General features: G+C 43.7%; 2 protein-coding genes across 5 annotated transcripts; one reads left to right on the top strand and one right to left on the bottom strand.

Moving 5' to 3' along the window:
• The first annotated feature begins 2592 nt into the window (after positions 1-2592).
• LOC127292597 (uncharacterized) lies at positions 2593-5635 on the top strand. Its single transcript, XM_051322029.2, has 6 exons — positions 2593-2956; positions 3440-3537; positions 3857-3967; positions 4042-4189; positions 4741-5015; positions 5139-5635. The coding sequence occupies exons 1-6, from the start codon at positions 2708-2710 to the stop codon at positions 5353-5355; spliced, it is 1098 nt and encodes a 365-aa protein (XP_051177989.1). The 5' UTR covers positions 2593-2707; the 3' UTR covers positions 5356-5635.
• A 372-nt stretch (positions 5636-6007) lies between these two features.
• On the bottom strand, positions 6008-12598 carry LOC127292596 (uncharacterized). 4 transcript variants are annotated; one of them, XM_051322025.2, is made up of 8 exons: positions 11345-12598; positions 10329-10406; positions 9435-9503; positions 7137-9195; positions 6936-7063; positions 6734-6819; positions 6578-6652; positions 6008-6256 (listed from the first exon to the last, which is right to left on the bottom strand). In XM_051322025.2, the coding sequence occupies exons 1-8, from the start codon at positions 12398-12400 to the stop codon at positions 6118-6120; spliced, it is 3690 nt and encodes a 1229-aa protein (XP_051177985.1). In that variant the 5' UTR covers positions 12401-12598; the 3' UTR covers positions 6008-6117. The 4 variants fall into 4 exon arrangements, with proteins under 4 accessions (XP_051177985.1, XP_051177984.1, XP_051177987.1 ...); XM_051322024.2 differs by having other exon boundaries at positions 6578-6658; positions 11345-12597; XM_051322027.2 differs by having other exon boundaries at positions 6734-6805; positions 11345-12597.
• Positions 12599-27911: the final 15313 nt, after the last annotated feature.

Genomic DNA, 27911 nt, shown 5'->3' with positions numbered 1-27911 from the left:
AGATATATAATAACCACTTTTATTATTGCCTCTTGGGCATATCTCCAACAACATCGTGCGTACTACATGGTTGTGCAAGAACAAGCTCAGCACTATTAACATGACGCAACTTGACAAGTAGAGAAACATGGTCTAGCTAAGTTCGAACCTATTGCATTGGACCACCGTCTCTTTGCTACATAGGTAGTTCAAAATGGATGTTGCTAATATACTTATTACATGAAGATAGAATTATGAAATGTATGCAACTTCGCGCAAACTTAGTCGCATGATTAGATGGTTACTAGTGCTCTCGCTGCCAACCATTCCTAACACTCCCAAGCATTTTCCTATCAATGCGCGCGAGCAATAGTGCTTGTGTGTATGAATGCCAGTTCTTGAGAAAAAGTTTGCAATGAAAACCTACATATATAGGGAGATGGTAGAGAACGAAATGAAGAGTGCATGTAAGTGGTTGAAATGTATGCATGTTCGAAGAGGTTGTGCGGGAAATCGGTCATGTCATTTTTTGCGTGGGTGTGTTTAGTTGAAGACTTGAATTTTTTTAACATCAACCGTTCCATTGTCTCTCCATTTGCTACCTCTTTCGTTAGCGTCGCCGACTAGCTTCACCTAGATACTAGAGGGGGGAAGAAGAAGAAAATGCTGCTGACTCTCCTCTCGCAAAACCACAATTGAAAGGACTTGGTCAAAAAAAATCTTGTGGGAAACCTACTTTATAGAACTCTCTAAAAATCTCTTGTTCCAAAAAATGTATGCAACACTGCTCGTCTCCCCTTGAAGCAGAGTTAGTGGTGTGCATGGAAGGAGTGGCCCTAGGGCTACAATGGAGAGCTCAGTCTTTTGCGATCGATATGGAGTACCGTAGTAGCTATGATCCGAAGTGACATAGCAGACCATTCTGTAACCATGTTCCCGCTGCAAGAGATAAAACACCTCGGGAAGGGTGTAGTAGAGTTCAAGGTTATGCATATCCGGTGAGAGAAAAACCTGGTAGGCCATGTTCTAGCCAACATTGGCTATACCGAAGCTAGGAAGAATGTATGGCTTAGGTCAGGTCCTGGACTCTGTTTGGAAGATTGTAATCATGTTCATTTGTTAATATATTTTTCTCACTATGAAAACAATGAACTATTTCCTCCAGCGATGTTAGTTTTCTTATACTCAAACCTTTAGAAAATTCTAGATTTGGAAAATGAGGACATGGCACATTTAACACCAACACATCATGAGCTAAATTGCTGGGGAATTCCCTATAGCGTGTGCATACTTAAAAGCTAAAATTCTCTATAGCGGAACGTAGGTCAACCCCACCCAAAACAATGTAGTAAGAAAGACTTCAGATCAAACGGCTCATCCCAATGCCCAAGCTAACCCTAGGTACCAAATCTTGGTGATATGCAATTGTTTCTTGTATCTGGTTAGTTTTGTTCTACCCAAAGATCTAGATCTTATGAATACTCTTATTTTTTTCATCTAGAACGGTTGCATACTCCATGAAATTTATTATCTTATAACCGAATGCTCGTTTTGAGTAAAATATAGTGTTGTTACGATATAGGAGCAAAACATTTCCCTTTATAATCACGTTGTTTGCCAGAGGGGCATCGCACACCCATGTGGCATGTCCATTGACATCGCACATACCACACGATTGTGCATGAACTCGCTCAGCACTATTAACATGACGTACCTTAACAAAACCGGGAAACATGTTGTAGGTTTGAACCTAATCCATTGGACCACCGTCTCTCTGCTACATAGCTAGTTCTAACTGGATGTTGCTAATATCCTTATTACATGGAGTTAGAACTACGAAATGTATACAACTTCGCGCAAACTTAGTTGCATGAGTCAACGGTTACTAGTGCTCCCGCTGCCAACCATTCCTAACACTCTCAAGTGTTTTCCTATCAACGCGCTCCAGTAATAGTGCTTCTGTGTATTATGTTAATTCTTGAGAAAAAGTTAGCAACGAAAACCTACATATATATAGGAAGATGGTAGAGAACGAAATAAAGAGTGCATGTAAGTGGTAGAAATGTATCCATGTTCAAAGAGGTTGTGCGGGCAGTCGGTCATGTCATTTATTGTGCGGGTGTGTTTGGTTGAAGACTCGGATTTCTTAATATGAACCATTCCATTGGCTCTAGTATTAGCACAAGCGTTGTATTATTTCTTTTAAATTCTAGTCACTATTCTCAATCCAATGTGTTGTTAGTCCCCACTCCTAACTTGTCTCTCCATTTGCTATCTCTTTCGTTAGCGTCGCCGACTAGCTACACATTCCTACAAGAGGTAAGGAAAAGGAAGCAAATGTTGCTGACTCTGCTCTGGCAAAACCACAAATGAAAGGACTTGGTCAACAAAAATCTTGTGAAAAACCTACCTTATAAAACTCTAAAAATCTGTGTTCCCAACAAGGTATGTATTCCGAGCGTTGGTGTACAGGCTTTTCCTTGGGATGACACGACGAATTGTAAAACCAAAATGTTGCCACCTACACATAAATGGAACCGCCCGATCGCCACAAGATCCAGAAACCCAGAAAAAGAACAGAGAAAAACGGCCAGGCCAGGCCGGCCTCGCACCAAGAGCCCAAGACTCGTCTACAAACCCCTCGGCGACGACGGACTTGGGAGCTCGAACACCATTCCCAATTTCCCACCACCGCCTCCCTCCCTCCTCCGCCCCGCCCCGCCCCGCCATGGAAGGCCTCCAGCGCCGTCCTGCGGCGGCCGCCGCGAACGCGAGGGGCGACGGGGCGCAGCAGCCCCAGCGCGTCATCCACTGCGACGTCGAGCCGGCGCCGCGGGCGTGGCCGGGGATGCAGATGCTGGCCGTCGCCGCCATCCTCGTGCTCGGGGGCCTCCAGTTCCTGCCGGCCACCCACTTCCGCCTCCACCAAGACCGCGGCCGCAACTGGATCCCCATCGACCCCTCGCTCCACGCCGCGGTACTAGTGCCTGCTGCCGCGGTTTCCTCGTGCCTGTCTCGACTGTCTGTTCTCCTCGCCTCGTTTGCGCTGGCCCTGGCCGCAACACTATTACTACCTGCCAATTGATTTCTCCACATTTCACCTCCACAGTCCAGAACTCCAGATCATGGCATAGCTAGCATGGGGTTCATATTACTGGGATATGCCATTTTCATGCTAGTGAGAAATGCACTTCGTTTCTGGGATGGGGAAATTTGGTGGATGCAATTTAGCTTGCATTTCATCCATTTTTTAAAACTCTGAAGACCAAATTTGGGATGGGAACAGCAACTTGAGGGTAGACACTAGCAGTGTAGTGTTGAATCTGAATTTGTATCTAGTATTTTACTGCATTTTTATAGCATGCCCCTCAGATGTGGGATGGTTTGCACCGATAATGATTTCATTTGCTACAAGTGACTCTTGAGTTGCCAAAAGAAGCTAATACCATTTTCCCTGCAGGATCACCAGGTTGTAGGTGTGCATATCATCTCTTGGATAAGCTGTCTGGATCTTCGTACTCTTGCTGCGCTGACAAACTCCACCCTGTCCAGCTCAAGGTTATCTCTATGCTCACATGTGTTTCAGTAATTTTCCTCTTAGTAATTGCCATGGTAACAGATTAACAGTGAACTTTAGCTGCCAACTGATCAATAATTCTTTTCCTATGCATGATAAACTTCATGGTTATTTCACATTTCCGTGTAGCCATGGTGGCCACAGAAACTATAGTGATAAATCCCTTTGGAACTGTAGAGTTTAACTTATGTGCTCATTGCACTACTAATGATATATATAGAGTTAATGACAGAATGGCAGCTTTACGTGTTCTTTAGTGTCTTATATAGCCATCATGTTTCGTTTTTGTTTGTTTGACAGTGATCCACATGATGTATCCTTCACTTTCTTGACACCAGAAGGAGGCAATGAGCAATTGCACTTCTACAAGATAAAATCAGTACTACCTGATTCAAATATTACTGTTACTAGGTGAGAGCACGCAGAGTAAAATGCTCATTTTGTCATTGGAATTAGCCTGTCCTCATGCTTGCTTACCTCTTCAGTCAAAAGAAAACAAAGGAAAAGCTAAATGTTGCCACTCCAGCGGGAAACTTCTTATGGTCATTCCGCAGTGAGCTGTCGCCAATCATTATCGCAACTCAGTTCTCACGAAAGAGACATGTTTATATCTCACCAGACTCAATTGTAAAGGTACTGTGCATACATCTATTCTATTTACTCGAACCTATTACCGAACTTCTGGAAAAAACAATCATTGATCCCATTACTACTTTTTTGCCAAAAGATAATTATGTCGTCATACAGCCTGTTTCCTCTCTCAGTTTTTTCACCTGTGGTAGTGAGCAGTAGTTATTGATAATTTAATAGAATGCCTATATTGTGCATAATAAAGTTTCTTCAAGAAGTTTGTATTAGCCGATTGCATTAGTGTTGTCGAATAATTGAAGAATTACCAGTCTTTGTTTGCATGAAACGAATTTAAATGAAGATGACCACCCCCACCCCTTACCTCTGTTTTGAATCAGTCAATCAACAAAGCAGACCTGCATATTGTAAGTTGATCATCTTGCCATGGCTATAAATTCTTCGATGAATAGGCATAGCTTCTGAAAAAGTTTTGAGCATGCAGATCCATCTAAAACACAAAGACATAACCATGTCATGTCTGAGTGTTATACTAAAGTAAGAATTTTCTGACTATCTTCGGATTACCTTATGTGAAACATCACTCTCCTACCCAGGGAAAAGTTGAAGACCTTGCTCCCATTGACTTAGGCAGTTACGCCATCAGTGCTGCTGAAGATTGTAGCAAGCGCCTTGGTGATTACATCAGTATGGATGTTCTGAGTGCTGTTCAAAGAACAGCCCCAAAAGGTTTGGTATATACTGAACCTTTTGACAAGGACACGTGCTTACTTGATTTTGATGTGCTTATTGTGGAGCCACGTAATCTGAAGAGGAATCTGGTTGACTCTATCGCGTTCTGGGCCAAGGCTGTCAACCTAGCTTGTCATAGGTCAGTGACTTGATTATGTTGTGGGCAAAAATATTCATCTTCAGCATATATTATAGAATCATATTGATTCACCTAGGGTATATTATAACACCATTTCTGGCCCTGTCCAACATCCATTTTCAGGGATAGCATTAGGTTGGCAATTACTCTGGCCTTCTATAACGATTATCTGAAGCTCCCTACCAACTGGAAGCGCGCAAATGATAACACGGACATTCTCTACAACGATGGACCCAAGAATGTTTGCTCTGAAGATGGCCGTCAGCATGAAGGAAAAGGCTCCGGCGAGGTCTGGCAGCAGTACCTCAGTCAGAAGTCCAATGCTATGTTGAGCACCTGAAAGACGCACTCCATCATATGTGCTCCAATGCATGGTAGTGGAAGAACAACATTTGATAGGGATTTTGGCCGTTAAGATGTAGCACAAGATATAAGATGTGTATTACCTATTAACCTATCACACATACCTCTGAGAAATGAGTGTTTTTTGAACCAAAAGATCACTAGATTGTTGTACTCAGTAGACTGATTCCTTTCAGCAAAGTCAGAAGCACTACTTCTATTTGTTTAGAAGTATATTTGAGAAGCATAAGCACAGCTTTGGTCTGCATTTCTCTTGATCTCAAAATGTCAAAACTAATTTGCATTTCGCATGGAAAATATCACATGCGCCAGCTCATTTCGATCATAGGTCTTTCTTTTGAATTTGGATGTTAATAGAAAACAAATATGTACCACGAGTATCGAATAAATACACCATAAAAAGTATCCCATGGTGAATCTAGTAAAGCTCATTTGGCGTTTTAGATATTAGTTCACTTTTTGTGTAGACTTGGCCAAACATCAAGATGTTCAACTTAAGACAACTAGAATAGCTTGTGTCTTGAAACGCAGGGAGTACCATTCTCCTATCACAGCTAGCACTAACTGTACTCTTCATGGCTTTCAACATGCCCAAACATTTTACCATGAGTACCGAGGTACAGTTCAAGTTTAACTAATGCTCCAGATTTTTATTCATATAAACAAGGTGGGAAGGGAGGATATCTCGGTTTCTACACTATTTTTCGTTACATAATTTACAGCTTGAATAATACAGTTTCTACATTCTGGCATGAACACATGCTACATCACAGGAAATCCCAGACTGGGATGGTGTACTGGCCTTGATCCGTTGTCTGGTGGCCCAGCTGAGTATTGCTACTAAGGAACTGCAATGACTGAATATCTGGAGGGGGAGCCTGCATCAGAACACAGCGAAAATGAGCTATTATCTTTTTTCTTTCTTAAGGAAAAATTTAGTCATAGAGAAAGTTATGGAATGAGTTCATGCGATGTAATATTGATTGCAGCGACATGGCTGACTACAGCACCTATATATATCTCCCACAGAGAGAAGTTGCTCTACAGGCGAACATGTGGATACAAACTAAATGCTTACTTAAAGTCCTACCATGGCTAATGCTAAAGAAATATGTGGAGCAAAAAAAAGATCCCTTGGAAAGAACATGGGTGTAACCGGACAGAATAATGCATCATTGCAGAACTATAGAATGAATCACCTCGTGCATTTGAGGAACACTATGAAAGGGTGGTTGTTGTAGATGAGGTTGCTGAAGGTGAACATGTGATGGTTCCTGCATCTAGACACACCAGCTTGCATTGAGAGTAAAGTACAAATTGCATATTTTCTTCAAGAAATAAAAAACATTTATTACCTGACCAAACGGTGACATGCCAGCAAATCCTTGAAGAGAATTAAGGCCGAACTGCTGTGTAACATAAGGTGCCTGTTTTGACAAAGCTATAATGCATCACTACTTCAATGTACCCTAAGTACAAACTACAGCAATCGTCATCTTCACTCCTCTGTAAATGAAATAGGGGTCTATGAAAAAGTAGAAGGGGACATAGATTTACCTGCATCATATGGCTTGGTTCAAGAAACTGGTTGGTTGGAATCCTAATGTGACTTGGAATGTCATTCGATACTGCAGGAGGAACAACCACATTAAGTGGGAGTTCAGCATCATCGAGCTCCACTGGACCTGCAACAGCTGAATAAGATCAAACACTGTCCATGTTCAAAACAGTATGGAGCAGCTTAGGTGATGAACAAACCTTGTCTACCCTTTTTCTTCTTACTTGATTCAAGAGGACTTTGCTGCCGGCGACGAATTTCTGCATTTTTCTTTTTCTTAGTACTTGCTCTTTGAGGTTCAATGTTGGTGGTATCGTTCTGAAGCAAATTTTGCTGGTGACTTTTCAGGATAGTGCTTAAGGAAGGTTTATCATGCAGCTTTGCTTGCAAAACAAGCTCGACTTGCTCCAGGAGCTGATCATATTGGTTCTCCATAAATGTATGAGCTTCAACATTTTCTGCAGCCTTTGCTGCAACTTTATATAAAGTTCGATACAGTGAGTTGTACCTTTTAGACATGGAGAACTTGGGATCTTCATCCACAACAGCAGAACCACAATTCTCCTTTGAAGGTTCACTCTGAGCATCCTTTCGCCATCTTTTCAAAATATAGTGTGGTGGAATTTCTTTAATATTTCTGATCTCAAGAACTTTCAGTACATGGCAACATGGAAGACCTACATTTTCAAACTTCTTGCAGCTACAAACAACCATATATTGTGACGAGTCAAATCTAACAAAATGAGCCCGAGGCCTGTTTTTGACAGTTATCTCATACTCAGATATGGGTCCAATTTCACCACAGTTATAGACCATGCAATCCAAGATCAATTCAAATTCTGACTTGAACATCTCAAACAGTGTAGGAGTATATGCATTAGCAGCTTGCCAAAGTAATCGCAGAGGTGCTACCCTCTGTGTCATTTGGACAGCAAGGTAGTCAGCTTGTTGTTCAGCTAGACGTTTCTCCTCCAAAAATCTATCATATCTGTTAAAGAAGTACGGAAGATCAATTTCTGTTTTAAGAATATCTGCAAGGATGGCATCCGTGTTATCACTTCGAAGTGTGCCTGCAATAGCCCCGCAGAATATATCACGCCCATAAGGCAAAGCCCATCTTTCTCTATCCTCATACAATTTACTTAGCCACTCATTATCCTTCAGATTGTATTTCTCTAAGAGGATTTCCCAGCTTGATAAGAAGTCCACTTCCTCCTCATAGTCATACAAAGACCTACTAAAATCATGGGCAAAAGTCTCAGAGCATTGGAATGTATCCCTTAATAGCTTGGTAGCATTTTGATACAAATGCAACAGTGAGCAACGGTGGACAGTCCCTGGCCAAGCAGAAGCAACTGCATCCCTTACTGATGTAGAGCGGTCAGTCAAAACAGTTTTTGGCTGCTTTCCGCTCATAGCAGATTTGAATGTTTCAAACAACCACTTGAAAGATTCAACTGATTCATCATAAATAAAAGCCGCACCAAATATGATTGGCTGCTTATGGTGGTTAACTCCAATGAATAACAATAGAGGCCTACCGTAATCACTTGTGCTATACCTTGTGTCAACACAAACTACATCTCCGAAGTAGTTATAATCCATCATTGATTTAACATCTGCCCAGAATACATTTGTGAATTGGTCTTCTTCATCCACCTGAATGGAATAAAAGAAAGAAGGATTCTCGCCTTTCATCCTCTGTAAATACTCACAAATCGCCCGAGCATCACCCAATTGCATATCTTTCGTGCGCCTTGTCCTAATGTAATTTTTATAATCATCTGGTATCAAAACAACTTTTGGTGGATCCGGCGGCTGCTGTAACTTTGCTAATAAATTATGTGATCTCACAATCTGAATGTCCACCAAGGGTGCTTCAAGATCATGATTATGATCAGCTACATACTCAGTCACTACATATTTGCCGCTAGTTGTGATTTTAACAGTCATGTGTGCTTGGCAGCCAGTTCTTGTTTCTGGTCGCTGTTTCTTTGGCTCGGCAGTAAAACTTTTAGGGCGGAATCCCTCTTTAGAACACACATAAGCCCGAGATATCCTAACATTCTTTGATGTTTTCTCGGAGCATCCTTTTCGGACATTGAATCCTGCAGTTCCCCCATAGCTGACATAAAACTCATAGGCCTTGTCTTCATTCAGGAAAACCATTCCAACTTTCGGCTGTCCTCCAGGCCCAGCAACTACTTCAGTTTCTGGATCCGGTTCTGCTTCAATTATTTCATCTTCTTTACTCTCAGGCTGGAGCAAGGGGAAACAATCATACATGTTAAAGTGAAGGGAGGAGTCCAATATAGCAATATGCAAGCGCAGCAATTCATATGGAAGGGTGTAAAATGCAGAGAAACCAATATTCCCTTTTCATGTTATGTAATCAAATTTAAGATACAGATAACTCAAACAATTATCTGCTATGCAACACTTGCAGAGAAAAAGTTAAAACAGATAATTACAGTTAAAAATTATGAACACAAGCTTACCATCTCTTCTCTTTTAGGATTCTGCTTCTCAAGACGTTTGGAGCGCCTTTCTGAAGGTTGCCTTGAAGGCTGTTAAGAACAAGCATAGGGAAGCATAAGAACAAGGAGATGTCACAGGAATGCTTCACATGTATTCTGATAAAAACTGATGAACTGAAGCACGTCAACGCTTAATTTCCATATTCATGAGAGACCTCAATACAAAGACACGCCAGGTAAGAAAAATGCAGAATGTGTAAACATTCAAAGGCTGCGAAGTGAGGTAAGTACAAACAACCCACAGATAATATAAAATAGTTCAGCAAAGGCTAACAAGAAGAGCTAAAGATGGTCTCTGTTGAAATCAGCCCCATGGAGTTATACATTAATGGCTGTCGAATACAAGTACATAGTGAATGGTATGACTTCAGGTTTGGTAGCAGAATGGAAACGGCTAAGCAAACGAAGTAACAGTACATATCTGCCATGTGGGGCAGGGTGAAAGAGACAGGCTTAATGAGAAGGACAAGCAGCCTGCTGCTTGATTCCCACGGTAGCCTAGGGAAATCTCCATATCAATTAGTTTCCAAGTTTGTTAGTGAATGCCTTATGATTGAAGCTTTCATTTTAACCCAACCCTTTATTTAAAAAGAGGGGACTAGCCACATTATCGCATCATCCACCATTAAACAGAAAAGGACATGAGGCTCCAACCCTTAGCATGTGACAATATCAACCATATAACAGGTGGCTATTTATGTACCACTATTTTAAATTGCAGTGAGCTGTAACTTGTAAGTTCCAACTAAGGGATGACAGTTAAGACACCCACTTAATGGAAACAGCTAATGGCAATAGAGCACAATAATACACGGCATTCACAAATACTTCTAGGTGATATGCAAGCAATGTTACCTGCACTCCTTCGCTTGCCAGAAATCGACCTCCATCACCACGCTGACGCCTTTCCGCCAACGCTTGGCGGGAGACAATCTAAAAAGGAGAAGCACACATACTTACCAAGTAAGACAAAGCACAATGATACGATATCATATATACGATTATCGTAGATGCTATGGGGACCATTACCCAGACACTTCAACATTCTAACACATTTTTATGTCCGGAGTCCAGACATATGCAACACACGCTGATAAGTTTGCACGTGTTCTGGAAAGTAAACATGCATGTTCGGTTCTGCTACTTTCCCCTTAGACTGGCTCCTTGCTTCGAAATGGGCCAAATCAAACCCTCTACTTTTCATACTAGGACTCACTTAGTTCTTCTGTTATGTTCCACAACAGACAATCCCATGCTAGTCACGTGGTTTATGCACACATCTTAAGTCAATGTACAAGATGGTTACATACAATCAAGGTTACACAAATCAGATGAGGACTATGACAGTTAGTGAGCTTGCGACATAAGTATATGTTATCAGCTCGCCACGACAGACAGTTTCAAAAATTTACTACGAAACTAACTGAATCATTTTATCCATGGTCAAACAGTGTGATTTCGGACTTCCAGCTAAGAATGGGACCAAACTGAGGTTGAGTGGAAAGTACTAGAAAGGCAACAGTACACCCCAACTTGGAATCAATACCAAGTTCATATATTGCAAATGACCTTGGAATGAAATTATTTAAGGATGCTGCATATGTAAACATGGATGTTTCATGTCATCACAATGTGCAGCACAAATATATCATAACTGAAAGTTGGTCCCGTTCCCTTGAAGAAAGAACATAATAGACAGCGGTAATATTGTATATAAATTTTGTTTCCTAAACAAGCAAGCATATACTTTCTAATGTAATAGCACGATGCCTCAATACATCCCTATAATACGGGCCATATTTCACAATATCGCAATGTATGATATATCCTTCATCCCCACGACAACAAATAGCAAGCTGTTTGTGATTTACCTTGGCAGGCCTTCCTGCAGCAGGTCTGCTCTGTCGCTTCTCGAGATACTTATTAAGTAAGTTCTTCCTTTCCACGTTAGTGGACTGCGAAGCCGCCGTCGCACTGAGGTCGCTCGAGACACATGCCTGCAGGGCGCTGCCCTCTGCAACAGCCTTTCTGGGCCTCCCCCTCCCTCTCTTCTCCTTCACCTCCGCCACCTTTTCAGTTTCATCCTCAACAGCATTACCGTCAGCATTGTCGCCGTCGGCACCTCCATCAGGGGCACCATCTTGTGCAACATCCGCCGCCTGACTATTTGCTTGCAACGGTTTGACGACAGAGTCGACATCCTTGTCTGCAACTGCAAGATCCTTTTTACCCCTACCTCTCCGCAGATCCATCCTGCTAGTAGGAACCCCTTGCGCATTCTCCGTGGAAGCTGTCGCAACAACAACAACCTTCTCCGCCTCGATCGCCTGCGCGGTTTTCTTCCCAGGCTTGCGGCCCCTCTTATTGCAGGCACCAGCCTTCCCCTCCTCATTTCCCACAGCGCCATCCTCCAGCTGCTTCGCGGCATCCAGATCCTTGGCGGATTTGCCCCTCCTGTAGGAGTAGTTGCCCCTGCAGCAGAGGAACCGCTGCATGATCATGGCGCCCGTGCCAGCCGAGCGGCGGTTGGAGCCGGTGCGCGCCTTGAACCCGGCCGCGTCGCCGTACCCGTAGTAGCACCCCTTGGCGTCGTGCACGGAGTCGAACTCCATCCCGAGGGCCGGCACGGCGGGGGCGGAGGCGGAGGCCTGGAGGGCGTGGTTGTGGTCGAGCACGAGCTTGGAGACCTTCCACCTGCCCCCCGCGTCCGCGTCGGCCCCGTCCTTCCGCACCACCTCCATCATCGCCCTGCACCTGCTGTCGTCGGGCGGCGCGGGCGCGGGCGCGGGGTCGTCGTCGTCGTCGCTGGCGGCGCCGGCCTGGCGGAGCGAGAGGTAGCCGCGGGAGAGCGGCCCGTCGGGGTCCGGCGGGGGCGGGGGCGGATCGGAGGAGGTCGCGGGCGGCGGCGGCGGCGCGTCGGCGGACATGGTCGGGGTAGGGTTTTGGGCGGGGGTTTGAAATGGCGCGGCAAGCGAAGGAGTTGGGAGATCCGGTGTGGGGAGGTGGCGTCTTGCCTTGGCTGCGGCCGCCGGCGAGCGCGAGTGTGGGGAGACGGCTGGGGTGGATGCGGAGAAGGGTGTGGCCGTGTGGGAGAACCCAAAAGGTACCGTGTTCCAGGCTGAGAGTAGGAGCGTCAGTCTCTGGCGCGTGGGCCTCTTATTTGATGTGGCCTACGTGTCACTCGAGTGGGCGTTAAAGAGAGTGTGACGCTATTAGGGCATCTCCAACGGGGAGACGAAGCTGAGCGAACGTTTGCGTCCTTCAGCCTATATAAAGAGGGTGCGCGTTCTTCTTTCTCATCCATTCCTCCAAACAAATCCTAGCCGCCAAAAACTCCACCGTAGCGCCGTCTAGCTCTTCCTGCGACGCAGCGAGGCCCGCAAGGAAATCCATGGCGGGTCCTGGTGGCCGGCGAGGCGGTCGAGGCCGCGGGCCTGGACGCCCCCAGGGCCGGGGCAGGGGCCGCCGTGGTGGAGCAGCTATGGCCCCACGCTCGCCATCACCTGCGCCCTCCTCGTTTTCGCAGGAGGACCACTGCTTCGAGTTCCTCCTCCGCATCAACGCTCGACATCAAGCGGCTCCCGGACAAGTTCGCCGAGTTTGTCGATGGCGTCGAGCCGACGCACTTGCAGCTAGGGGAGGCCAGCTGCAACTTCCGCCGGTGGACTGTCGAGGTCTTGTTCGACGGGCAGGGCAGAATGTACCTGCACAAGGGGTGGGACAAGTTCGCCCGCAACATCGCGCTCGAGCCCGGCTGCCAGCTTACCTTCCTCTACGAGGGGGACGGCGAGATGATCATCAAGGTGTTCGACGACACAGCGTGCCGCGGGCACTACCACACCAGCGAATCGTGGCTCGGACACCGATGTTAGAACTTAGAGTGTTCTTTCTTTGCAGCTAATATCGCTACAGGCCAGTTGAAGCCAGTAGTGAAGGTTTCTGGTTGTTCTTCCTCGGAACAACCAACAGGGGCACCGTGACCAGCTGGATTTTCCAGTTTGGGTGACTGGGTGTGCCCTCGAGTGTTCTTTCTTGGCAGCGAACATACGAAAATCAACACAACTGAATTTTCTTTTTTAAAAATATTTTTATTTGTGTAAACCATGTTCCTAACTATGTATTAGTTTGTGTAAAACCATGCTCCAACATGTAATATTTGGAACTATGTTTAAATATTTAAATGGAGAAGAGGAAAAAAAACAAGAAAAAAATGTGTCGTCCCGCGGAAGCCACCCCCAGACGCAAACGGACGTGCGGACAAAAACGGCCATTTTCGCGTCTGCGGCGCGACGAAAACGGACGCTCCCAGACAATAAAATGCGTCGCGCCGCTGGAGATGCCCTTAGGGAGGCACTGTGTGGGATTCGTGGCGATGACTCCTGAGAAGGGAGACAGTGTGGTGCGTGCACGACGCGCGGCCCACCCCGGGCTAGAGGATTGGGATCGTGTCAACAACCCTGCAATTTAGATTATTGTTTGTAGATTTAATAAACTTAGATAGATTTTAGTGAATATTTTGCCTAAAATTTTAATTAACTAATTTGGATGGGAGGGAGTTCTTTTTTTTTTTGTGATGAGCACATGTTATATCGCGATGTCAATAATATACTCAAAACACATTACAATTTGTTTGTTTGCCAAAAACGGGTGTACAAATTGTAAATTGTAATGGTGGTGGTGAGAGAAAGCATAAGTTCATCGGGCAACTATTTCATCATTTTACAAATATCCATGGCCATGATTTGAAATGTGCAAAAGGGAGTTCGGATTTGCACATGTGTTCGGTCTTTGCTGCCCTACTATGAGGAGAGATGAATCAACTGCCCATATTTTGTTCCACCATTCCTACTCATGCAATTTGTGCTTGGGCCAATCGCTTATTTTGAACGCTCAAATCTTATTTCGTTGAAACATTTCTTTAAGCTTGTATAAGGGACCTCGATCACACCTGCTTATTGAATATTCGGAAGGAACTGAATGTCTGAGTCTTTTACAAGAAATTGATAGTGCAACAGCTGGAGCAGTGACAGCAATCATTTCCAGCATTGGTAGCCAGAAAGAATGCAAGTGCGACTTTAGTTATCCTGACACCTCTCACTCCAAACATGTGCATGCATTCATCCTCCAATCTTGTCTCGTGATGCAAAGGATTCACTATGAAAAGGCGAGGCTTGGAAATTGGGATTTCCACATAGGTGGGAGAAGCAAAATGCGAAGAGAGAGATCGATCAAATTTAGAAACTATCAAGAAACGTATAACAAGATTGATACTTGTTTCCTATATACATCTCATCAACTCGTACTCATGCGGATGTCTAATCTTGTTTCCCCTTACTTCTAGAAAAAAAAATATTTTTGCTCATAGCAGGAGAAAGATCAGTGAAGTGAAATATCTATGGGTCGCACAATATAAGTGATATCTACATAGAGTCCGTGTGATTTTATTGTGCATGAGGCATGATATGACGAGAAGTGAACTTAACAACTTGAAATATCGGCTGAGACAAACTTTAATTACTCTGTACCTACTTTTTGTGCCATTATACCACATGACAACCAAAACACGGTGGTTGGTAAATCCCTTAAAACCTAGTCTAAAGGCCCCTTTGAGAGTAATGTATCTTAGATATTTGAATTACCCTATGAAATATACCTCCAACTCGTGGTTGTGATCCGCCACGAGCTTGGACACCTTCCACTTGCCCACCGCGTTGAACCCATCCTTCTTCACCACCTCCATCATAGGCCTACACCTGCTATAGTCGGGCGTCCCCGCCAGCGCGAGCGGAAGATCGTCCTCCTCGCTGGCATCACCGACCTGACAGAGCAAGAGGTAACCGCGGAAGAGCGGCTCGTTGGGCTCCGGCAGGGACGGATCAAAGGAGCTCACTGGCGGTAGCGGGATTGGTGCCGAGTCGGACATGCTTGGGATAGGGGTTTGGGCATGGGTTTGAAATGGCGCGGCAAGCGAACTGAGGAATGAAGGAGTTGGGAGTGGAGGGGGTAGGGGAAGATCCGGTGTGGGCAGGAGGCATCTTGCCTTGGCTGCGGCGACTGGCTACCATGTCAAGGCTATGAGTAATAGCGTTAACTCTCTCGCGCGTGGGCCTATCAAGTGGTGTGGCCTACGTGTCACTGGGAGTGAGTGTTAAAGAGAGTGTGACGCTAGGGAGGCACTGTGTGGGACTCGTGGCAACGACCTGAGAAGGGAGACCGCGTGGTGCTGCACGACGTGTGGCCCACCTGCGGACTAGGGGATTGGGATTATTCCTACAATTTAGATTATTTATCGCATATTTAATTAACCTAGATATATTTTAAAAAATATTGCCTAAAATGTTAATTAAATAATTTGGATTCGAGAGTTCTGTTTCTTGCGGTGAGCACATGTTATATCGCGATGTCAATAATATACTCAAAACACATTACAATTTGTTTGTTTGCCACAAACGGGTGTACAACTTGTAAATTGTAATGGTGGTGGTGAGAGAAAGCATAAGTTAATCGGGTAACTATTTCATCATTTTACATATATCCATGTTCATGATTTGAAACTGTGTAAAAGGGAGTTCGGATTTGCACATGTGTTTGGTCTTTATTGCCCTACTATGAAAAGAGATGAATCAACCGCCCATATTTTGTTCGACCATTCCTACTCGTGCAGTTTGTGGTTAGGCCAATCGCTTATTTTGAACGCTCAAATCTTATTTCGCTCAAATATTTTGTCAAGCTTGTCTAAGGGACCTCGATCACACCTGCTTATTGAATATTCGTGAATGGCCGAGTATTCAACAAGAAATTTATAGGGCCACTTATGGATCAGCGACAACAATCATTTCCAGCATTCGTAGCCAGAAACAATGCAAGTGCGACTTCAATTATTCTGACACCTCTCACTCCAAACATGTGCATGCATCCATCCTTCAATCTTATCTCGTGATGCAAAGGATTCACTATGGAAAAATATGGCTTGGAAGTTGGGATTTCCACGGAGGTGAAAGAAGCAAAGTGCGAAGAGAGAGATCGATCAAATGTAGAAACTATCAAGAACCGTAAAACAAGATTGGTACTTGTTTCATATGTACATCTCATAAACTCGTAGTGATGTTTCAACATGGACGTCTAATATTGTTGCCCCTTATTTCTAGAAAACAGTAACTTATTACTCATAGCAGGAGAAAGATCAGTGAAGTGAAATATCTACGGGTGAACAGATGCAGAAAGCACAATATAAGTGAAAGGCTATATAGAGCCAATGTGATTTTATAGTGCATGAGGCATGATATGATGAGAAGTGATAACAACTTGAAGTATCGGCTTACACAAACATCAATTACTTTGTACCTACTTTTTCTGTCGTTCTACCACATCACTGCCAAAACCAGTGGTTGGTAAATTTCTTAAAATCTAGTCTAAAGGCCCCTTTGAGAGTTATATATCTTATATCTCTGAATTACCCGTGAATTACCATCAACTATAAATTCGTTCGTAGAGAATTAAATATATTTTCCGCTTGTAGATGGTGTCGTGTTACGCTAGATGGTAAGGGCACTCGCTGGAAAAGCAGCATCATGAGATTATCTTCTCGAGTAACTAGACCCTCATTACAAGTACTACCAGCAAAACTAATCGCGAGATTACTGCTCATATTAAACTTTTTCCGAAAAGGGCAGCCAACCTTTGCATTAATTAGGCATACGGTGCATTATTAAAAGAGTATTACAGCTTATTATAAATCCCGGGTTGCACAAAGTTTTAACATGGATATGCCATCTAAAAAGAACTAGTAACATGCCTATGCATCAACATGTCAAGCGCCGATCAGACCGTCAGCTGCACCGGATGTAAAACTCACATGCTACCATTACCAAATAGTTGCACCTAAAATCCATAGTCTCATGCTCCTTCGTTGGCTGGAAGAAATACCGCATATGGATCCAGTGCATAGTTAATGAAATTACCTGCATTTTTGCTTTGTTAAAGATAAAATCATTCTGAACATTCCATATAGCTCAACTTAAAGTGCGCACAACCTCCCTTGGTCACACTTGCTTGCTAGAGCTTATTAAGGGTTGGGACACCCAATCGTGAATACCAACTTTTTTTAATGGAACCCCAAGAGCTCTATCTATTCATTAAGCACATGAGAATTGATTCAACTAGTGGTTGGGGCGCCCCTTGGGGCGCCTCCTAGCCGGCCCTCTGCGATCCAATTTCTTGTTTTATGTGATTTCTTGAATTTTTTCTTTCAAAAAAGCAGCTTTAGCTGTGTTTCATTGAATGAGCAAACAAACAACAAAATGTTATTTACAAGGTTAAGAGGGGCAGTGAAAAAATCTGGCCCAAAATTCAAGAATTAAACATCGATCAAGCTGAATATAATAGCATCTAATTTGGGTCTCTAATCACATTGGCAAGAAGGCCCGCATCTCACCAATTTTTTTTGCCTCATCCACCAGGCGCTCGAAAACCTGCCGAACAGAGGTGCAGCATGGTTCAAAGAAGCGGCCATTACGCTCCTTACAACTCCTTACAGATCATCCAAACAGTGGTTATTGTGGCTGCCTTGCAAACCTTCGCATCAGATTGGGAGAGTAATGCAAGGAGCTCCCAGGGCATTAGGAGCACAATAGGAAGCAAAGGGTTATGCTGGATGCACCACCACACCAGGTGAGGAAATCGAGGTAGCCCTCGTTGTCGACCAGCATGAGGCGTTGACAGCCTGTTTGGTTCGTGGGAATTAGAGGAAGGGAATGGGAGTTTATGGTATGGTGATTTTTAATCCCTTAATTGGTTGGATGGAATGGGAATTAAGGAGAGAAGTGGAAAGGGAATTCACATGTTAAACTCCCACAAATCTCTTACCTAGGGGTCCCTGGTAATTGAGACGGGGATAGGGAAGAGGCGTTAAACTCCCAATCCCCTTCCCTGCTCTTGCCAAACACGCTGTGAGTGTGCTGCCAAAGCTCGTTGAGGTTGCAGAGAACCGACACAGGTGGGTTAGCCTTTGACATACCGGAGCCATAAGTTGCCAGTGCTGGCCGCACACATAGTAAGATTTCAACGAGTGGAATGGCTCCAGAACACAAGCCAGAGTTCTGAAGGCCGACGCCCATTAATCCAGTGGGTGTCCCAGAATTCAGCACGTCGCCCATCACAGATGGTGACAATCTTCGAAGCCTGGAACAGATCGTGCACTCTAGGGTCAACTGCAGCGCCAGACCATGTCATGGCTTGCATCTGGGCTGGCCTCTTGATTAGATAGACATCCGGATAGTCACCAAAGTAAACGCTAGTAGGAGGATGCATGTTGAAAACGTAAGCAGCCGATGCTGATACTTGCATCACATTCATGCAACTCGTGGCATCTGAAAACCATCCAAGAGTCTCTTCATCGAATATAAATAATTCACCCAGGAAATAGAAGCTTTCCTTTTGCCAATCTTTCTGCCTGTTAACAAGTAACAAAGCAGTAAATGTCATATTCTGATAACCTGTTGACTACATCTGAAATTTGGAATAGGTTATAATTTGATAGTAACAAGCCAGAGGTGAAAAAAAAAGATAATAACAGGCCAAAAGCACAATCAAGTAAGATAAATGGATATAATAATGATGGTCCGCATGTTATATAATATAGTACAAAAGCAGAAACCATCAGATAGTGTTCAAGGAAAGTCAGTTTAGAAACAATACAGAAATAACTAATATTATTTGCATATTTGATTGAATAATACTGTAGAATTGTAAAGCATAGAACAATATATCAGCTCGTTATATAAAATAAGGACGGGGCTAGCCATATGCCGTCCTGATACGCTAAAGAACAGGTTCCAACTGCACCTGAGGTAGTAAATCAAAGATAGGATCGTCATTGAATGATCTGGTACAGGATACATCTACTAAAAACATGGATATAGTAAAAATGATTCTTTTTTAGGTGAAAAAGAGAAGGCCATCGTATCTGCAGGCACACAAGGACTTTTTTCCTTAGCTCCGAGCACAAACCCCGTTTAAAAAACATTTTTTGTGTAGAAAGTCTAAAACAATTCTTCCCCTCAGCGTAAGCGTAAAACTGAAGACTGTGAGGCGTTTCCACAGTGAACAGAGAAGAATGAATGAATAATTTAGCTTGTAGATCCATGAACAGAGAAAAGCAAGCGGGCAAACTTGGAGGCAGATTGAACACATGATTTGAAATGTGCAAAAGGGAGTTTGGATTTGCACATGTGTTTGGTCTTTGCTGCCCTACTATGAGAAGAGATGAATCAATTGCCCATATTTTGTTTGAACATTCCTAGTCATGTAGTTTGTGGTTGGGCCAATCACCTATTTTGAACGCTTGGATCTTATTTCGCTCAAAGATTTCGTCAAGCTTGTCCAAAGGACCTACATCACACCTGCTTAATGAATATTTGGGAGGAACTGACTGGCCGAGTCTTCAACAAGAAATTGATAGGGCCACACATAAAGGAGCGGCAACAATCATTTTCAGCATGGGTAGCTGGAAATTCTGCAAGAGCGACTTCAATTACCCTGACACCTCTCACTCCAAACATGTGCATGCATCCATCCTTCAATCTTGTATCATGATGCAAAGGACTCAGTATGAAAAGGTATGGCTTCGAAGTTGGGGTTTCCACGGAGGTGGAAGAAGCAAAGTGCAAAGAGAGAGATCGATCAAATGTAGAAACTATCAAGAAACGTAAAACAAGATTGATACTTGTTTCATGTGTACATCTCATAAACTCGTACTAATGTTTCGACGCAGATGTCTAATCTTGTTGCCCCTTATTTCTACAAAACAGTAACTGGTTACTCATAGCAGGAGAAAGATCAGTGAAGTGAAATGTCTACGGGTGAACACATGCAGAAAGCAGAATATAAGTGATGCCAATCTGATTTTATAGTGCATGAGGCATGATATGATGAAAAATGAATTTAACAAATTGAAATATCGGCTGAGACAAACTTTAATTACGTTGTTCCTACCTTTTCTGCCGTTATACCACATGACAATCAAAACCACGTGGTTGGTGATACGTCTCCAACGTATCGATAATTTCTTATGTTTCATGCTTGTTTTATGACAATACCTACATGTTTTATACACACTTTATGTCATATTTATGCATTTTCCGGCACTAACCTATTAACAAGATGCCGAAGAGCCAGTTGCTGTTTTCTGCTGTTTTTGGTTTCAGAAATCCTAGTAAGGAAATATTCTCGGAATTGGACGAAATCAACGTCCAGGGTCTTATTTTTCCACGAAGCTTCCAGAAGTCCGAAAGGGAAACGAAGTGGGGCGACGAGGCGGCGACACGCCAGGGCGGCGCGGCCCTGTTGTGTGGGCCCCTCGCGTCGCCCCTAAACCTACCCTTCCGCCTATAAGAAGCCTTCATCGATAATAACCCCAGTACCGAGAGCCACGATACGGAAAACCTTCCAGAGACGCCGCCGCCGCCAATCCCATCTCGGGGGATTCAGGAGATCGCCTCCGGCACCCTGCCGGAGAGGGGAATCATCTCCCGGAGGACTCTTCACCGCCATGGTCGCCTCCGGAGTGATGTGTGAGTAGTTCACCCCTGGACTATGGGTCCATAGCAGTAGCTAGATGGTTGTCTTCTCCTCATTGTGCTATCATTGTTCGATCTTGTGAGCTGCCTAACATGATCAAGATCATCTATTTGTAATGCTACATGTTGCGTTTGTTGGGATCCGATAAATATGGAATGCTATGTTATGTTGATTATCAATCTATCATCTATTTGTTGTTTATGATCTTGCATGCTCTCCGTTATTAGTAGAGGCTCTGGCCAAGTCGTTACTTGTAACTCCAAGAGGGAGTATTTATGCTCGATAGTGGGTTCATGCCTCCATTAAATCTGGGACAATGACAGAAAGTTCTAAGGTTGTGGATGTGCTGTTGCCACTAGGGGTAAAACATCAATACTATGTCTAAGGATATTTGTGTTGATTACATTACGCACCATACTTAATGCAATTGTCTGTTGTTTGCAACTTAATACTGGAAGGGGTGCGGACGCTAACCCGAAGGTGGACTTTTTAGGCATAGATGCATGCTGGATAGCGGTCTATGTACTTTGTCGTAATGCTCAATTGAATTTCACACTACTCATCATAATATGTATGTGCATTGTCATGCCATCTTTATTTGTCAATTGCCCAACTGTAATTTATTCACCCAACATGCTATTTTTTATCGGAGAGACACCACTAGTGAACTGTGGACCCCGGTCCATTCTTTACATCGAATACAATCTACTGCAATACTTGTTCTTACTGTTCTCTGCAAACATCATCATCCACACTATACATATAATCCTTTGTTACAGCAAGCCGGTGAGATTGACAACCTCACTGTCACGTTGGGGCAAAGTAATTTGGTTGTGTTGTGCAGGTTCCACGTTGGCGCCGGAATCCCTGGTGTTGCGCCGCACTACACTCCGCCGCCATCAACCTTCAACGTGCTTCTTGGCTCCTACTGGTTCGATAAACCTTGGTTTCTTACTGAGGGAAACTTACTGCTGTACGCATCACACCTTCCACTTGGGGTTCCAAACGGTCGCGTGCTGTACGCGTGTCAGTTGGTAAATCACTTAAATTCTAGTCTAAAGGCCCCCTTGAGAGTAATGTATCTTAGATATTTGAATTACCCTATGAAATCTACCTCCAGCTCGTGACATCACCGTACCCGTAGTAGAATCCCTTGGCGTCGCGGACGGAGTCGAACTCCTCCCGGGGGACGGTACGGTGGAGGCGGCGGATGCGGATGTGGAGGCGGCCCGGAGGTCGTGGTTGTGGTCCAGAACGAACTACGAGACCTTCCACTTGCCCCCCATGTCAGCCCCGTCCTTCCTCACCACCTCCATCATCGCCCTGCACCTGCTGTCATCGGGCGGCGCGGGTGGAGGGTCGTCGTCCTCCTTGCTGGCGGCGCCGGCCTGGTGGAGCGAGAGGTAGCCGCGGGAGAGCGGCCCATCGGGGGCGGATCGGAGGAGGTCGCGGGCGGCGGCTGCGCGTCGACAGACATGGTCGGGGGTAGGGTTTTGGGTGGGGCTTTGAAATGGCGGGGAAAGCGAAGTGAGGAGCAAGGAGTTGGGAGGGGAGGTGGAGATCCAGTGCAGGGAGGAGGCGTCTTGCCCTGGATGCGGCTGCCGGCGAGAGTGGGAGATGGGTGGATGCGGAGAAGGCTGTGGTGTGGGGGAACCCAAAAGGTACCGTGTCAAGGCTCTGAGTACGAGCGTCACTCTCTGCCGTGTGAGCCTATCAAGTGGTGTGGCCTACGTGTCACTGGGAGTAAGAGTTAACGAGAGGGTGACGCTACTAGGGAGGCACTGATGACGCGTAAAGCACACGCCCGTTGGGAACCCCAAGAGGAAGGTGTGATGCGTGCAGCGGCAAGTTTTCCCTTAGTAAGAAACCAAGGTTATCGAACCAGTAGGAGTCAAGAAGCACGTGAAGGTTGTTGGTGAAGGAGTGTAGTGCGGCGCAACACTAGGGATTCGACGCCAACGTGGAACCTGCACAACACAATCCAAATACTTTGCCCCAACTTAACAGTGAGGTTGTCAATCTCACCGGCTTGCTGTAAACAAAAGATTAATTGTATAGTGTGGGAAATGATGTTTGCGAAGAATAGTAAAGAACAAGTATTGCAGTAGATTGTATTCGATGTAAAAGAATGGACCGGGGTCCACAGTTCACTAGTGGTGTCTCTCCAATAAGAAATAGCATGTTGGGTGAACAAATTACAGTTGGGCAATTGACAAATAAAGAGGGCATAACAATGCACATACATATCATGATGAGTAGTGTGAAATTAAATTGGGCATTACGACAAAGTACATAGACCGCTATCTAGCATGCATCTATGCCTAAAAAGTCCACCTTCGGGTTAGCATCCGCACCCCTTCCAGTATTAAGTTGCAAACAACAGACAATTGTATTAAGTATGGTGCGTAATGTAATCAACACAAATATCCTTAGACAAAGCATTGATGTTTTATCCCTAGTGGCAACAACACATCCACGACCTTAGAACTTTCTGTCACTGTCCCAGATTAAATGGAGGCATGAACCCACTATCGAACATAAATACTCCCTCTTGGAGTTACAAGTATCAACTTGGCCAGAGCCTCTACTAGCAACGGAGAGCATGCAAGATCTTAAACAACACATATATGATAGATTGATAATCAACATAACATAGTATTCCATATTCATCGGATCCCAACAAACGCAACATGTAGCATTACAAATAGATGATCTTGATCATGATAGGCAGCTCACAAGATCTAACATGATGGCTGATGTCTACACACGCTTCTATTCCTGTAGACAGTGTTGGGCCTCCAAGAGCAGAGGTTTGTAGAACAGCAGCAAGTTTCCCTTAATTGAATCACCCAAGGTTTATCGAACTCAGGGAGGAAGAGGTCAAAGATATCCCTCTCAAGCAACCCTGCAATCACGATACAAGAAGTCTCTTGTGTCCCCAACACACCTAATACACTTGTCAGATGTATAGGTGCACTAGTTCGGCGAAGAGATAGTGAAATACAAGTAATATGGATGTATATGAGCGGTAATAGCAATCTGAATAAAAGATGGTAGCAAGCAAACATGCAATAGAACAGTAAATAAGCGGAGATTCGATGTTTGGAAACAAGGCCTAGGGATCATACTTTAACTAGTGGACACTCTCAACATTGATCACGTAATAAAACCACTCTACACTCTCTTGTTGGATGACAAACACCATTAATTGTGTAGGGCTACAAGAGCACCTCAATGCCGGAGTTAACAAGCTCCACAACATTCGATGTTCATATTTAAGTAACCTTAGAGTGCATGATAGACCAACGCAATTATACCGAGCACTAACATAGCATGCACACCGTCACCGACAGACTATGAAAGGAGGAATAGATCACATCAATACTATCATAGTAATAGTTAACTTCATAATCTACAAGAGATCACAATCATAAACTACGCCAAGTACTACATGATGCACACACTGTCAACATTACATCATGGAGGAGGAATAGACTACTTTAATAACATCACTAGAGTAGCACATAGATGATATTCAACTAGATCACAAAGAGAGAGATAAACCACATAGCTACGGTAGAGCCCTCAGCCCCGGGGGAGAATTACTCCCTCCTCATCATGGAGACATCGATGGCGGTGAAGATGGCGGTGGAGATGCCTTCCGGGGGCAATTCCCCGTCCCGGCAGGGTGCCGGAACAGAGACTTCTGTCCCCCGAATTGGAGTTTCGCGATGGCGGCGGCTCTGGAAGGTTTTCTGGAGTTTCGTCAATCCGTATCGATGTTTTAGGTCAGGGAGGCTTAAATAGGCGAAGAGGCGGAGTCGGAGGGGCCACGGGGCCTCCTCACACTAGGGGGGCGCGCCCCCCTGGGCCGCGCCGCCACCATGTGTGGGGCCCCCAGGGCTCCCCTCTGGTCCCTCTCTGACTCTCTGGAAGCTTCCGGGAAAAATAAGGTTCTGGGCGTTGATTTCGTCCAATTCCGAGAATATTTCCTTACTAGGATTTCTGAAACCAAAAACAGCAGAAAACAGGAACTGGCACTTCGGCATCTCGTCAATAGGCTAGTTCCGGAAAATGCATAAAATCATCATAAAGTGTGAACAAAACATGTAAGTATTGTCATAAAACAAGCATGGAACATCAGAAATTATAGATACGTTGGAGACGTATCAGCATCCCCAAGCTTAGTTCCTACTCGTCCTCGAGTAGGTAAACGATAACAAAGATAATTTCTGAAGTGACATGGTACCAACATAATCTTGATCATACTATTGTAAAGCATATGAGATGAATGAAGTGATTCAAAGCAATGGTAAAGATAATGAGTAAACAACTGAATCATATAGCAAAGACTTTTCATGAATAGTACTTTCAAGACAAGCATCAATAAGTCTTGCATAAGAGTTAACTCATAAAGCAATAAATTCAAAGTAAAGGCATTAAAGCAACACAAAGGAAGATTTAAGTTTCAGCGGTTGCTTTCAACTTCAACATGTTTATCTCATGGATAATTGTCAACATAAAGTAAAATAATAAGTGCAATAAGCAAGCATGTAAGAATCAATGCACAGTTGACACAAGTGTTTTCTTCTAAGATAGAAGGAAGTAGGTAAACTGACTCAACATAAAAGTAGAAGAATGGCCCTTCGAAGAGGGAAGCATGGATTGCTATATTTGTGCTAGAGCTTTTATTTTGAAAACATAGAAACAATTTTGTCAACGGTAGTAATAAAGCATATGTGTTATGTATAAGATATCCTACAAGTTGCAAGCCTCATGCATAGATTACCAATAGTGCCCGCACCTTGTCCTAATTAGCTTGGATTTACATGGATTATCATCGCATAACATATGTTTTAACCAAGTGTCACAAAGGGGTACCTCTATGCCGCCTGTACAAAGGTCTAAGGAGAAAGCTCGCATTGAATTTCTCGCTTTTGATTATTCTCAACTTAGACATCCATACCGGGACAACATAGACAACAGATAATGGACTCCTCTTTAATGCATAAGCATTCAACAACAAATAATATTCTCATAAGAGATTGAGGATTGTTGTCCAAAACTGAAACTTCCACCAAGGATCATGGCTTTAGTTAGCGGCCCAATGTTCTTCTCTAGCAATATGCATGCTCAAACCATTCAACTCATGATAAATCACCCTTACTTCAGACAAGACGAACATGCATAGCAACTCACATGATATTCAACAAAGCGTTGATGGCGTCCCCAGGAACATGGTTATCGCTCAACAAGCAACTTAATAAGAAATAAGATACATAAGTACATATTCAATACCACAATAGTTTTTAAGCTATTTTTCCCATAAGCTATATATTGCAAAGACAAAGAATGGAATTTTAAAGGTAGCACTCAAGCAATTTACTTTGGAATGGCAGAGAAATACCATGTAGTAGGTAGGTATGGTGGACACAAATGGCATAGTTTTTGGCTCAAGGATTTTGGATGCATGAGAAGTAATCCCTCTCAATACAAGGCTTAGGCTAGCAAGGTTGTTTGAAGCAAACTCAAGTATTAACCAGTACAGCAAAACTTACATAAGAACATATTGCAAGCATTATAAGACTCTACATTGTCTTCCTTGTTGTTCAAACACCTTTACCAGAAAATATCTAGACCTTAGAGAGACCAATCATGCAAACCAAATTTTAACCAGCTCTATGTAGTTCTTCATTAATAGGTGCAAAGCATATGATGCAAGAGCTTAAACATGATCCATATGAGCACAAAAATTGCCAAGTATCAAATTATTCAAGACATTCTACCAATTACCACATGTAGCATTTCCCGTTTCCAACCATATAACAATTAACGAAGCAGTTTCAACCTTCGCCATGAACATTAAGAATAAAGCTAAGGACATATTTGTCCATATGCAACAGCGGAGCGTGTCTCTCTCCCACAAAATGAATGCTAGGATCCAAATTATTCAAACAAAACAAAAACAAAAACATACAGATGCTCCAAGTAAGGCACATAAGATGTGATGGAATAAAAATATAGTTTCAATAGAAGAAACCTGATAAATTGTTGATGAAGAAGGGGATGCCTTGGGCATCCCCAAGCTTAGATGCTTGAGTCTTCTTGAAATATGTAGGGATGAACCACGGGGGCATCCCCAAGCTTAGACCTTTCACTCTTCTTAATCATATATCATCCTCCTCTCTTGATCCTTGAAAACTTCCTCCACACCAAACTCAAAACAAACTCATTAGATGGTTAGTGCATAATCAAAAATTCACATGTTCGGAGGTGACACAATCATTCTTAACACTTCTGGACATTGCACAAAGCTACTGGAAGTTAATGGAACAAAGAAATCCATCTAACACAGCAAAAGAGGCAATGCGAAATAAAAGGCAAAATCTGTCAAAACAGAACAGTCCGTAAAGACGAATTTTTTAGAGGCACTTAACTTGCTCATATGAAAATGCTCAAATTGAATGAAAGTTGCGTACATATCTGGGGATCACTCACGTAAATTGGCATATTTTTCTGAGTTACCTACAGAGAACCCTGCCCAAATTCGTGACAGACAGAAATCTGTTTCTGCGCAGTAATCCAAATCTAGTATCAACCCTAAGCAAAGACTTTACTTGGCACAACAATGCAATTAAATAAAGATAAGGAGAGGTTGCTACAGTAGTAAAAACTTTCAAGACTCAAATATAAAACAAAGTTGCTGTAGTAAAATAAACACATGGGTTATCTCCCAAGAAGTGCTTTCTTTATAGCCATTAAGATGGGCTCAGCAGTTTCAGTGATGCACTCTCAAGAAAAGTAGTTGAAGCAAAAGAGAGCATCAAAAGGCAAGTATGAAACAAATTTAAGCCTAACCCA

The sequence above is a fragment of the Lolium perenne genome, chromosome 4, assembly GCF_019359855.2.
Source record: "Lolium perenne isolate Kyuss_39 chromosome 4, Kyuss_2.0, whole genome shotgun sequence".
NCBI lineage: Eukaryota > Viridiplantae > Streptophyta > Magnoliopsida > Poales > Poaceae > Lolium > Lolium perenne.
The sequence above is the reverse complement of the archived record's forward strand: the minus strand, read 5'-3'. Positions and strand labels throughout refer to the sequence as shown.

Excerpts from the sequence above, each read along its gene's own strand:
- LOC127292597 (XM_051322029.2), top strand. The coding sequence starts at position 2,708 with ATGGAAGGCCTCCAGCGCCGTCCTGCGGCGGCCGCCGCGAACGCGAGG. Across the intron at positions 3,968-4,041 it reads TCAAATATTACTGTTACTAG|TCAAAAGAAAACAAAGGAAA; the intron begins GTGAGAGCACGC and ends TTACCTCTTCAG. Across the intron at positions 5,016-5,138 it reads GTCAACCTAGCTTGTCATAG|GGATAGCATTAGGTTGGCAA; the intron begins GTCAGTGACTTG and ends ATCCATTTTCAG.
- LOC127292596 (XM_051322024.2), bottom strand. The coding sequence starts at position 12,400 with ATGTCCGCCGACGCGCCGCCGCCGCCGCCCGCGACCTCCTCCGATCCG. Across the intron at positions 9,504-10,328 it reads TGGCAAGCGAAGGAGTGCAG|CCTTCAAGGCAACCTTCAGA; the intron begins GTAACATTGCTT and ends TGTTCTTAACAG. Across the intron at positions 6,257-6,577 it reads GTGTTCCTCAAATGCACGAG|GCTCCCCCTCCAGATATTCA; the intron begins GTGATTCATTCT and ends GTTCTGATGCAG.